The sequence below is a fragment of the Mus caroli genome, chromosome 7 (assembly GCF_900094665.2).
Source record: "Mus caroli chromosome 7, CAROLI_EIJ_v1.1, whole genome shotgun sequence".
Lineage (NCBI taxonomy): Eukaryota > Metazoa > Chordata > Mammalia > Rodentia > Muridae > Mus > Mus caroli.
The window spans coordinates 18,464,945-18,477,877 of NC_034576.1; the positions used below are offsets into that span (position 1 = coordinate 18,464,945).

Consider the following 12,933-nt stretch of genomic DNA (forward strand, 5'->3'; position numbering starts at 1 on the left):
ATGTCAAGTTCTGGTCGTGCGAGGGGACTTATGGGAAATCAGATAAAAGATTTAGAGGAGGCTTTCGGGAATAGGAGTGTCTTCTTTCACCCCATCCTCCTTCCAGAGCTGAGGGGCGACGCTTCAGGATGAAAAGCAGGAAGGACCCTGCCCCTTCAAACCCGTCCGCATCCTTATTGGCGGAGGAGCCTGCGCGACAGACTCTCATTGGTTCCTAACAGGAGAGGAGGGGGTGTAGAGAGAATACACTCAGGTTTGTGGGAGGGACCAGACAGTACCTAGGGGGACCCCGACGCAGCCAATCCTGACCTGAAGACTGTTGCGGGGGTTGGGGGAACGGACAGAGCAGTCTCTCGACACCCTTACAGGGCATCCTAGGGGATGACCCCTGTGCCAGGCTCAGAGCCGGCCGCCTGATGCTGGGTGGGCCGTGCTGGGGATGCTGGAACGAAGGGCGTTGCTATGGCAACGGGAGGCAGGGCCTGGGGGGGGGACCGGGCCCGAGCTGGGGCTGCGGGGGCCGGCGGTGGCTGTGGTGGGGCAATGGCGGAGCGCGGCCCGGCCTTCTGCGGCCTCTACGACACGTCCTCTCTGCTGCAATACTGCAACGGTGAGAGCCCCCTTCCCAGTTCAGACCCTGGCCCCGCCCAGGGTGGACCTGCCCCAACCCTTTTCTTCCAAGTCCTCATCTCCTCCCTTGTGAGAGATTCTTCCTTTCTCCTCATCAACAGGATCCTGACCCCAGAACAAGGTCCTTTATCCCCAAAGTCATGATCCTGCTCCCCCTATCCCAACAAACACCTGCTCCGAAGGTGGCCAGACAGAGGGAAGGGTAAAGATCACAGAGGAGCCGTGAGGGAGAGGGCAGACCTGGGGTTGGGGCAGGGAGTCAGTTCCATGTGGAACTCTTTCTGCCCCCTACCTCCTCAGCCCCTTCCCCAGGACCCTTTGGCAGAGCAAGGGGAAATGCCGAATTGAGGATTAGGCTTGGGACTAGCAAAACAGCAGAAGACTTTCTGTACACTGCGCTGTCTTCAGCCCTGTCTCTGCCCCCTTCCCCCACCCTAGGTAGAATCCTCTTTTCCCCTAGACAAATGTGCATGGCACCAGTAGGGCCATTTTGGTATGAGGGGAGCAGGGCTGGAGGAGTGGGGAGGTAAGAGATGCGGAAAGTGGGCACTGGTCTCTAGGCCAGGAAAACGTCCAGGAGGAAGCCAAGAGCTTGAGTCATGGGGTGGGACCATCAGGCCAAGCAAGGCCTCAGATGAAAGCTGACGACCGTTCAGGGTCAGTGTGCCCCCATGTCAATCAGGGGGCCTTGCCAAAGGATCATCTCAGAGTTTGGAGGTCACTCCCTTGGGCACACAAACACTTTGCTAGGGACCCCTAGAGTTGGCAAAGGAACTAGAATGTTATTTAATCCCCCTCTACCTTCTAAAGGTTAAGGACCACAGGGTGTCTCAGGCTAGGGCAAGTATGGGTTCTGGTCCTGAAAGAAAAGCTGTGTCCTAATCAAGTGACTGGGATCGTCTGGGTGACAGTCCTTGCTGAGGCCTCTACAGCCATCAGAGTAGAGGGTGGGAGTGGGATAGCTACCATATTTATTGGTTCATCTTATTTTGGATTTGCTAAGCTCATATCATGATGTGGGAAACATGTTAAGTGTGGGGCCTAGCTCTTGTATTTCCAACGGTAACATTATTTACGGGAGGTAGAAAAGGGCTCAAAATAAGGTGGGTTGCTGGCTCCCCTCTCCCCTACTGGCTATGTAGTCCTTGGCTTATCTCTAAACTCCCTGACACGGTCTTCTTCACAGGACTCTGGGACTTCCCGATAGGGGTCTCAAGTCTCTGCAATCTTCTCCCTCCGACCTCGAGAGCCCCCCTCCCCCCTCCTTCTGCAGGTCCAGACACCGAACCTGCGGAGCACTGGGTGGGTGGGGGTAGAGGACGGGGTGGCAGGACTAGGCAGGCGATTGGATCACGGAGGGAGAGGGAGGGGTTGGAACAGGAGGCTGCAGTGCGTGAGTCCAGCGGGCAGGCGCGGCTGGCTTAGTGACGGACACAGGACTCGGGATGGCAAGTGAGACCTCCGAGCCTGCTAGCTGTTCCTGCTACCATCTTTACTTGACACGGGCTGGAAGCCAGGGTCTCCTAGATTGTCTCAGCAATGAGTCTGGGTAGGAGTGGTCTGGAAGGGAGGTGGAGGAGGGACACTTAGAATCCCCCACCCCCGTGGGAGGAAGGACGGGAAGGGAAAATGATGAGGGAGTCATTTAAAACTGAATCAATAGACGGAAGAGAAGGAAAAGAGCTAAATCTGAGGTGGGGCTATAGAGACAACATAAAGTGGGACCAGAGGACAGAAACTCCCTGTGGGGAAAAGAGATCGGGTGTCATCTCTGTCCTGTAATCCCCATGTCGGCCGCCAGGGGTCATAGAAGCTCTGTCCTTAGGGCTTCTTGGCGGGGCGAACCGGTTGGAGAGGAGAACGAGGGGAAGGGATGAACAGGACTGGACCTTTTGGGCTTGAAAAGTCTTGGATACAGCGAGAGAATGTTGGTACCCGTGACAGAATATTGTCGTTCATCAGAGGACGTTGGGAGTGCGTTCTAGAACGTTGTCACTGTGAATAGCTTGATGTCATCTTTAAAATGCTGATATGACTTAAAGGATATTTAGCATCTTAGTCACAGAATCTTAAAACCAAAGTGAGGCCTCGGAATTGGTGGAATCTGCATGAAAAAAAGGGACTTCCCCCAAGGTCGCATGGTCAGGACACTGTGGCAGAGAGAGGAGGTGGGGATTTCCTTCCTCTTTGCTGGAACCCTCCTCTTCGGCCCATCTCCGCGCATCCTCATCGGCCCCAGGTTGCAGGAAAAGCAGAGTGGGGCTGGTCCCCGACAGACCCCGAAAAGCCAGAGAGACTCTCCTGGTCTTTGGAGCGCTCCCCCGCCCCCTCCCGTCCCGTCCCGTCCCCTCACCCCCTCCCTCGTGGTCCCCTGCAGCCCACATCTCCTTGGCTTTCTAGATGATAATCTGTCCGGCACCAGTGGCATGGAGGTGGACGACCGCGTGTCGGCGCTGGAGCAGCGGCTGCAGCTGCAAGAAGATGAGCTGGCGGTCCTAAAGGCGGCGCTGGCGGACGCGCTGCGTCGCCTGCGGGCATGCGAAGAGCAAGGCGCGGCGCTGCGCGCGAGAAGCACCCCTAAGGGCCGGGCGCCCCCGCGTCTGGGCACCACCGCCTCGGGTATTTTGGTCGGGGTGGAGGGTGTGAGGACGAGGCACAGAGGCATGACCTCATGTTCATATCTAACCCCATTGCTCCAGTGTGTCAGCTCCTGAAAGGCCTTCCCACCAGGACGCCCCTCAATGGCTCCGGACCCCCGCGACGCGTGGGCGGCTATGCCACTTCCCCATCTTCCCCCAAGAAAGAGGCGAGCTCTGGCCGTAGGTAAGGCAAGAAAAGCGGGACCCCAGGCTCCTTTCGGACCTTGCTGAAGAACACGGCTATACCGTTGCGGTATGCCTTCATCACTCTGGTCTTTCTGCAGCAGCCGTCGCTACTTATCACCTGAGCGCCTGGCCTCTGTGCGTCGCGAGGACCCCCGTAGCCGTACCACATCTTCCAGTAGTAATTGTAGCGCCAAAAAAGAAGGGTAAGTTCGCGGGTGGGGCCCCAACCCTAGACAGGCAAGGGAATGTATGGGGAATTAAAGCCAGACCCCTGGCCACGAGGTTATATCCTAGAGTGACTCTGGTGGAGTCAGAACGCAACAGTCAAGAGTCTCTGTAGGGAATGTAAGAATCAGGGGTAGGGTTGTGGTCAGAATTTGGGGTTGTAACTGGAATTAACTTGGTAGAACCAGAACCTAGGGCGGGGAACCTATTATTTCAGGAACCCTACTTCAAAAGAGGTTGCTTGGTATAGTGGGTGTGGCTTAAGATTGGGCGTGGCTTGGGTGTCAGATCTTACAGGATAGCTTGGAAAACGTTGGGACCCTGTCTGGTGAAATTGGATAGAGTCAGATTGCTTAATACGACCCAAGAAAAGAGGTGGATTGGTTATTAAGAGGGAAGCCAGGAGTGACCATGGCTCAAGCCTGTAACAACGGCGGCTGAGGCAAGAGGATGCCAGGAGTTTGAAGCCAGACTGGGTTACATGATTACACTTTAAGTTTCAGTCCAGCCTTGATTACAGTGAAACCCTGTCTCAGATTTATACATACATACATACATACATACATACATACATACATGCGGTGCATGGGGGTTCACAGCTCTGATCCCTGGACTTGGTAAGTGGAGAGAAGAAGATCAGGGATTCAAGGTTGAAGACAGCCTGGCTACTTGACACTCTGTCTTAAGAGACAGAGACAAACACAGACAAGAAGACAGAGCCAGTCCAGTACTAAGTTAGAAAGAGGGCGTGGGTGTGTGCAGTGGTGGACGTGGTCAAGTATCTAGAGGCAGGGCTCAATGTGTAAGGGTGGAACTATACTGAAGTAGAAGGAGCAAGGACCTAAGAGTAGGCTATGGTAAGTCTAAAGACAAAACCCAAGTCTCCTGAAATAATAACAGTCACGTTCTTAGTCAGATGATTGCCCGCATTAGCAGCTATCAACCTCACAATCATGCTAGGAAGTGTAGCTATTCTATTCAGTTTTTGAAATGAGGAAACCGAGGTAGAAGTTGGGCAACTTGTTCATACTTCTAAAAAGAGGTAGAACTGGGAAGATCTGATCTCAGGCAAGCACACTTCTGAGTCTGTGCTATCAACCGTCATCCACCCCTCACCCTATACAAAGAGTCTTGTGTCTGGATTCCGTGGTCCGGGCAATGGGACTCGGTGACACCTGACGCCTGCAGGGGTCAGCCGCGGGGGGCGGGGCAGGGGCGGTGGCGCGGGCTACTCCCAGGGCCGGAAGCGGCGGAGCCCGTCCGGGCTCCACCCCGGACCCGAAGCTCCGCCAGCAGCCGCCATGAGTAGTTTTGGAACTGGGTGAGACCCTCTTTCAGCACCCCTCCTCCCTCCTCCTGCCCTTCTCGCCTCAGGAAGAGAAGGTGGAGACACGCCCCTTCCTCTGAACTTTTCGTCGTCTTCCTGGCTGCTTGAAGTTTGGGGTGTTGCTGGGTAGGGAGGGAAGGAACGCCGGGGAGCGTTTTGTTGCTGTTGCCTAGGAGGGAGGGTCCCTGGTGACTCCGGTCTTCCAGGATCGCGTGCCTGCCACATCGTGCTGTGTGACCCTTTGGCGATCTCTGCCTCTCTGGGCCTGTGTCTTAGGCTCTTCAAGATCTAACGAGCAAAGCACAGGGCCTGCAGAGAGGTAGCGCTCTGCTCCTTACTCGCCTGATTATTCGTTCCAGACCTGCAGAGCCCCGGGGTTAGGGGGAAGTATTCCTTGTCCTATCTCATATGCTTGCTAAAACACTTATTTTCTTCTTCTCCCCTCCCCCTCTTTCTCTCCCCTGCATCTTTTCCTGACAGGAAAACCAAAGAAGTTATCTTCAGCATGGGTAAGTGTGGAGGATGGGCGTGAGTTCAATGATTGTAGCCTGCTGAAGACTTGGGGTCCTGGCTTCTGGGCTTTTGGTTGTCTGTCTTCAGTTTATGCACCTGTTCAGAAAGGAAGATGGAGGGGAACAGGGAGGAAGAGAAGCAAAGAAGAGAGAAGGAAAGGGGAGGGAAGAAAGGATAGATGGAAGGAGATTTGGTCTAACCTAGTAACCCAGCATTTGGGAGCGTGAGACATTTTGGAAGCTGAAGGAAGGCTAGCCTGGGCTATATAAAGAGATTCTATCTCTATATAATTAGCTGGCTGTGTGGCTCACCCTTGTAATCCCAGCACTTGGGAGTCTGAGGCAGAAGAATCACCTTGAGTTCCATGCCAGCTTGGACTACAGAGTGAATTCCAAGCCGGTCTTAAATTCCAGGCTAGCTGTCTCAAATAATAATAATGACGTTAGTAATAATAATAACGAGAGGAGTGCAAACAAGCCTAGGGGCTGGTGTGGAAACTGACCTCCGAGGGTGTCTTGGCAGAGGAGGGATCCGTAAAGATGTTTCTGCGGGGACGCCCTGTGCCCATGCTGATTCCGGACGAACTGGCGCCCACCTATAGCCTGGACACTCGTTCTGAGCTGCCCTCCAGCCGGCTAAAGCTAGACTGGGTGTATCCTTTGACTAGCTCCCTTTCTGCCCTCTTGGAAGAGAGGGAGGCGCAGGGCGGGGCTACAGCTGGGCTTTCTCAGGCCACAGTGGGGGAAGTGGGGGGTCCGGAGGTGCAGGGAGTCCAGAGGGAAGCAGAGTAGCTGAAATGACTCACCTGCTGTGACTCGTTCTTTGGGGAATGTTTGAAGCAGAATGTTTAACTCAAGGATGATCTTGAGAACTTGGTCTTCCTGCCTGCACCTTCAAGGGCTTGGATTGCGGGGCAGGATTTTGTGCACCACCACATTTGGCTCTCATGGATATCAGTCAGATAGTGTAAGCTCTGTGATCTGTTTATCTCTGGAAGGTCTTCACAGGGCTAAGCTCAGGAGTGAAGAATTGCAGGGTGGGACACATTGGTTAACACACACATACACACATATATACATTCATATACACATACATACATATATATACACTCACATAAATACACACACATACATACATATACACATACATATATATTGGTTTTTCAAGACAGGGTCTCTGTGTAGCCCTGGCTGTCCTGGAACTCTGTAGACCAGGCTGGCCTCAAACTCATAAAGATCCCCCTGCCTCTGCCTCTGCCTCCTGAACACGGGGACTAAAGGCGTGCGCCACCACCACCCAGCTACAATAATAGTTTTATTAATAAGACAGTCTCAGTGGGGGTGTATCACACTGGGGAATGCTAGTGTTTCTCAAAAAGAGGCACTGGGACCAGCAAGCAAGGATTAAAGGAAAACACTCCAGACTAAGAAAGAATGACTGGCCCCGGTGAGTTGGAGCTACTTGGGAAACTGGAAACAGTCATAAGGGGATAAATTGGAGCCTCGAGTTTTAAACCCAGCTCTGCCTCTGGTTGTGGCCAAGGAAAACTCACCGCCCTTCCTCCCTGTGCCTCAGTTGGTTGTTGCCTCTGAAAAATGGATTTCCTGCTGGGTAAAGGTGCTGGGTTCAGGCCCTGGGAGATAGAGCACTGGCTACGCAAGCATGGAGAGTTTCGATCCTCAGCACACACATAAATGCTGGGTGGGCATGGGGCAGCCTGTGATTAGGAGGTGGAGACGGGGTCCCCGGGGCAAGTTGCCTAGCTAAGCTAGCTGGGACTGAGCTCCAGGTTCAGTGAGACAGCCTGCCTGAGTAAGGTGGAGAGTGACTGAGGAAGGAAGACACCCGCAGTTAATTCCAGACGTGATGTTCATACATGTACACACACATTCATGCATGCCAGCATACTTACATGTAAGCATGTACACACACATGCACAGGCCTTGTATGTGCTAGGTAAGTGCTCTACCACTGAGCCATGCCCCCAGCCCCTCACTGGGGGATTCTAGGCAGGGNCTCTACCACTGAGCCACGCCCCCAGCCCCTCACTGGGGGATTCTAGGCAGGGGCTCTACCACTAAGCCACTCCCCCAGCCCCTCACTGGGGGATTCTAGGCAGGGGCTCCACCATTGAGCCACTCCCCCAGCCCCTCACTGGCAATTCTACATGGAGGCTCTACCACTGAGCCACACCTCCTAGTCCCTCACTCTTGGAGTCTAGGTAAGATAGTCTATTTCTAGGTAAGTCTATCTCCTGCTTTGGCCTTCCAAGTGCTGGAATAACAGATGTGCACCCCACAGTCGACTCTTTTGTCTCTCATAAAGATACTTGTCACCAGGTTTAGGGCCTATGCATATCATGTAGGGTGACTTTATCCTGAGATCCTAATTACATTTGTAAAAATCCATAGTCCCTCTAGCAAAGCATGATGACTCTGGCCTGTCATTGCAGCACTAAGGATGTCTAGGCATCAAGAGTACTACCAGTTGAAGGCCAGCCTGGGCTACATTGAAATATAGTGTCTAAAAACAGGGTTGTAGAGAGAGCTCAGTTATCAAAGTGCTTTCTGTGCAAGCATGAAGACCTTACACACACATACACACACACACACACACACACACACACACACACACACACACACACACAGGAGCCAAGCTTCTTGTGGCTGCAGTCCCAGCCCTGGGTGGGGCGGAGAAAGGAAGATTCCCCGAGGCTTGCTAGCCAGCCAGTCTAGCTGAATCTGTGAACTCCAGGTTCAGTGAGAGACATTGTGTCAAAATGTAGGTGGAAAAAAATACGTTGTGGAGCAATGGGGGTACACCCAACATTTACCTCAGGCCTCTGCTCTTGATACATGCATGCACATACACAAACACACAGACACACAAACAAAGTATTTATAGTTTTGGACCGCCTAGGTTCAACACCCCCTGCAAGGCCAGGGACAGAGACAAGAAAACATTCCAGCAGCCTTAGGACTCCCTCCCGTTCAGCCAGGAGAGACTCAACAGGCTCCTTAACCAGCCCTGGGCGTCTCCAGCTATGGCTATCGAGGCCGGGACTGCAGGGCCAACCTTTACCTCCTGCCCACTGGGGAGGTGGTGTACTTTGTGGCCTCTGTGGCCGTACTGTACAGCGTGGAGGAGCAGAGACAACGACACTACCTGGGGCACAACGATGACATCAAATGGTGAGCCTTGGTGGTTTGGGGGATGGGAGAACTCAGGCTTGGGCATTGAGCCAAATTGTGCCTCCTGGGCCTCTTTCCACATGACTGCCACCATGGAGTTTGGGGCTGTTGCCAAACCTCTGCCTCCACCTATGAGACCACCAGATCCCAGGGGGAAACTAGTGGAAAAATGAGATTGTTTATTTGAGCATTGATAAATACATAGTGTATCTTTTTTTCCTTTTATGTGTATTGATGTTTTGCCTGCATGTGTGTCTGAGTTAGGGTGTCTGATCATCTGGAACTGGAATTACAGACAGTTGTGAGCCACCATGTGGGTGCTGGGAATTGAATCCCTATCCTTAACCACTGAGCCCTTTCTCTAGCACCCTAACTTTTGTTTTTCCTATTGTAGCAGGGTCTCTCTACAGTAAACCCAGGCTGCCCTGGACCTTAACTATCCTTGGCCTTGAACTCAGCCCCCGGAGGCAGGGGAGGCAGGGATTATAGACATTCACCACTGTACCTGACAGTTATCAGCCCCCCACCCCCCACTGGGCCCCCAGAGTCCCAGGTATTTCCATATTGGAATTTAATCTGTTTCCATGGCCACTGTTTTTAGAACATCCCTGAGCCAGGTGGGTATTTTGAATTAGAAATCCAGGCTTTCCTCAAATCACCTGTCGTTGCTATCAAAGGACTAAGCACTGTGTGTGGGTTGCCTTGCCTGACATGCACAAAGCTTTGGGTTCGATTCCCAGCAGCCCATAAGCAAGGAATAATGGTGCATGCCTTAATATCAGCACTCAGGAGGTCAGAAGCTCAGTGCCGTTCTCCGCTGCAAAGCCAGCTGGAGACCTGGGCTACATGAGACATTGTTTCAATAAGAAAAGGAAAGAAAAATTTTTGTTATTGTTTTTGGAGACAGAGTTTCTCTGGGTAGCTCTGGCTGTCCTGGAACTCACTCTGTAGACCAGGCTGGCCTGCCTCCCGAGTGCTTGGATTAAAGGTGTGCTACCACACTCGGCTTTTTAAAAGTTCATGTTTATTGAGTGAACAGCTGTGCATTTCGACTCTAACCTGCCAAGGAAGAGTCCCTAGTCCCTGTGAGTTCTTCCTTCCCCACAGCTGAATTCTGTCCCTCTCTCCTCAGTCTGGCTGTCCATCCGGATATGGTCACAATCGCCACAGGACAGGTGGCAGGCACCACAAAGGAAGGCAAGGTATATATGGCCAGTGGGCAGGGCGTAGAGGGACTAACAGAAGCTGGGACCCCTTCTCACTAAAGTAACTGCACCTCTCTTCTCTTCAGCCTCTGCCACCCCATGTGCGTGTGTGGGACTCGGTTTCCCTTTCCACCTTACACGTCCTGGGCCTGGGGGTGTTTGACAGAGCTGTGTGCTGTGTGGCCTTCTCCAAATCCGTAAGTCTTTGTCCCAATGCCTCCAGAAAGCACCTTTCTATGGGGTGGTAGAGCTGTGGTCACTATGATGTCACAAGTCATGCACTTCTTCAATCTCGGGCCTCAGGGCCTCAGGGACCTGTGACCCGGACCTTAGCAAAGGGCACAGAACACATGGAATTGCAGCACACAGATGGAACCACCATACCCTTCTTTCTCTGGTGGGTTATTCTCGCCTGAGCATTCTAGAAGGTTCCTTATCTCTCAAGGCATTTCAACCCTAGCTCGGAGTGCCTCGTGCGTGCCTGCCATCCAATCCCTGATCAAAACAAAAGCTAAAATAATCTTTCTGGAATTTGTGGAGCAATGTAGTTTTGATGCAGACACCCTCCCTTTCCACTCCCATGATGGCTTGTTTTTTTATGATAATTTTATTTGAAAGTGTTGGTCTGCAGTTGATTGGGGGGGGGGGTAAAAAACTCCCCAAAGGTAGTTTAAGAAACAAACTTGTGCCAGGCGGTGGTGGCTCACACCTTTAATCCCAGCACTTGGGAGGCAGAGGCAGGTGGATTTCTGAGTTCAAGGCCAGCCTGGTCTACAAAGTGAGTTCCAGGACCGCCAGGGCTATACAGAGAAACCCTGTCTTGAGAAAAAGAAAAAAGAAAAAGAAACAAACAAACAAACTTGTGGGGGTGGGGGGCACATGCTTGGGTTCCACACAGTAGGGAGACAAGTCAGGAAATTCAGGTGTTTTAGGCCAGCCTTGGCTATGTGAGACCTTGTCTCAAAAGCATTCAGTCTTAGCATTTGCCTTTAATACTGGCAGTGTTTTTTTATTTTTGTTTTGTCTTGTCTTTCAAAGAAGGGTTTCTCTATGTAGCCCTGGCAGTCCTGAAAATCACATACACCAGGCCATCCTTGAGGATCTGCCTGCCTCTGCCTCCCGAAAGCTAGCACTAAAGGCATGCACCACCACTATCTGGCTAGCAGAAGGATCAATCACTGTGTGGTGGGGGCCAACCTGATCTATACATCCAGTTTTAGAATAGCCATGGCTATATAGTGAAACTCTTTCTCAAAATAACAACAAACAACATCAGGCTGACTTTCTTTTCTTTTCTTTTCTTTAAGATTTATTTATTATTACACATAAGTTCACTGTAGCTGTCTTCAGACACACCAGAAGAGGCTATCAGATCTCATTACGGGTGGTTGTGAGCCACCATGTTGTTGCTGGGAATTGAACTCAGGACCTCTGGAAGAGCAGTCGGTGCTCTTAACCTCTGAGCCATCTCTCCATCCCCTTGGTGCTGCTATTGTCATTATCTAGGTCCCTATCCTTTGCTCGTGTTCATCACCAGTGCCCGATGCTGTCCTCTCCCTACGGACTTTATATCATCTTTAAGGATTTATTGATTGTGGGTGTGTTTGCACCTGTATGTACACACAGGGCACCAGCGCTCCTGTGGAGGTCAAGAACAACTGCTTGCTGTGACTTCTCTCCTTCTGCCATGTGGGTGGTCCTAGGATCAGGACTCAGGTCTTCAGGATTGGCAGCAAGCACCATTACCCACTGAACCATCTTGCCAGCCCAAGTCCAATGTTGATAATGGCTGGATTTCATGTACATAAAAAGCCATTCCAGAGATGGAGGCATGGTCCAGTAGTGGAGCGCTTGCCAAGACTGCACACTGCCCTGAATTCCATCTCCAACACTAAATGGGGAGGGGGAAAAATGAAAAAGAAAACACTCACTGAGGAGGCAGAGGCAGGGGGTTCACTGCAGGTTGAGGCTAGCCTGTGTTACATAGCAAATTGGAGTAAGGCAGGAATCAGCACCCCCCCCCCCATTCCATACGATAATACTGCAGAGTAGACGCGAGCAACAAGAACTCTCAACTGTGAGCTAGGCCTGCATGGTGCACGCCTTTAGAGGCCAGCCTGGTCTCTACAGTAAGTTCCAGGACAGCCAGGACTACACAGAGAGATGTTGTCTCAGAAGAATAAAAAGAAAAAAAAAAATTCCTAACTGTGGAGGCTAGAGAGATGGCTCAGCAATTAAGAACACTGTCTGCTCTTTCAGAGGATTCCAGTTTGAATCCCAGCACCCACTGGTGGTTCATGGATGTCCATAACTCCAGTTCCAGGGGACCCAATGCTGTCTTTTAGCTTCCATGGACTCTGCATACATATACTGTACAGACACACTTGCAGGCAAAACAGCCATACACATCAAGTAATAAAATAAAAGTAGGAGAGTTTAAAAAAAAAAAAAGTCCCCAGCTGTGTAGACAGTAATTTTCTTAAGAATTGGGTCATTGTAAAACTCTTTAAGAGGAGGAGCATGGTAGTGTACACCAAATTTCCTGGGTGCTGATGAGGCTGAAGACAAAATAAGTTCAAGGCCAGCCTGGGCAGTTTAACTAAGAAACTTTAACATTTGTTTATTCACTTTGTGTTTGTGCGCGGACATGTGCACCGTATGTGTGATCCGAAGACAAGTCACAGGGGTCAGTTCTCTCTTTCCTCCATAGGAATTCTGGGGACTGAACTCAAATCCTCAGGTTTGGCACCAAACACACTTATTGGGGCCATCTCACCGGCTCATATCCTGGGCAATCAAATTTGGCCCTTTCTCAACCAAAGACAAGCTAGAGATTGGTGGTGTGGCTCTGTGGTGGAGCCTCTGCCTAGCATATGACAGTTTCGATCCCCAATATCACACACACAAAAGGATTTTTTTTTTCCGAGACAGGGTTTCTCTGTGTAGCCCTGGCTGTCCTGGAACTCACTCTGTAGACCAGGCTGGCCTCGAACTCAGAAATCCACCTGCCTCTGCCT

The 12,933-nt window shown here is 51.6% G+C and overlaps 1 protein-coding gene across 5 annotated transcripts in view; it reads left to right on the forward strand.

The window, feature by feature from the left end:
• The first annotated feature begins 269 nt into the window (after nucleotides 1-269).
• The window catches only part of Eml2 (EMAP like 2), a 29,558-nt gene continuing 16,894 nt past the window's right edge, over nucleotides 270-12,933 (forward strand). Inside the window, exons 1-9 of one of the 5 annotated variants that reach the window (XM_021166363.1) lie at nucleotides 270-610; nucleotides 3,031-3,249; nucleotides 3,330-3,453; nucleotides 3,554-3,658; nucleotides 5,488-5,516; nucleotides 6,043-6,172; nucleotides 8,562-8,711; nucleotides 9,844-9,913; nucleotides 10,003-10,113. In XM_021166363.1, the coding sequence (XP_021022022.1) occupies nucleotides 463-610; nucleotides 3,031-3,249; nucleotides 3,330-3,453; nucleotides 3,554-3,658; nucleotides 5,488-5,516; nucleotides 6,043-6,172; nucleotides 8,562-8,711; nucleotides 9,844-9,913; nucleotides 10,003-10,113 (1,086 nt within the window). In that variant the 5' untranslated portion in view covers nucleotides 270-462. Of the gene's footprint in view, nucleotides 611-2,056; nucleotides 2,180-3,030; nucleotides 3,250-3,329; nucleotides 3,454-3,553; nucleotides 3,659-4,926; nucleotides 5,002-5,067; nucleotides 5,134-5,487; nucleotides 5,517-6,042; nucleotides 6,173-8,561; nucleotides 8,712-9,843; nucleotides 9,914-10,002; nucleotides 10,114-12,933 lie in introns of those variants that run through there. The other 4 variants (XM_029479884.1, XM_029479885.1, XM_021166364.2 and 1 more) reach the window with 4 other exon arrangements.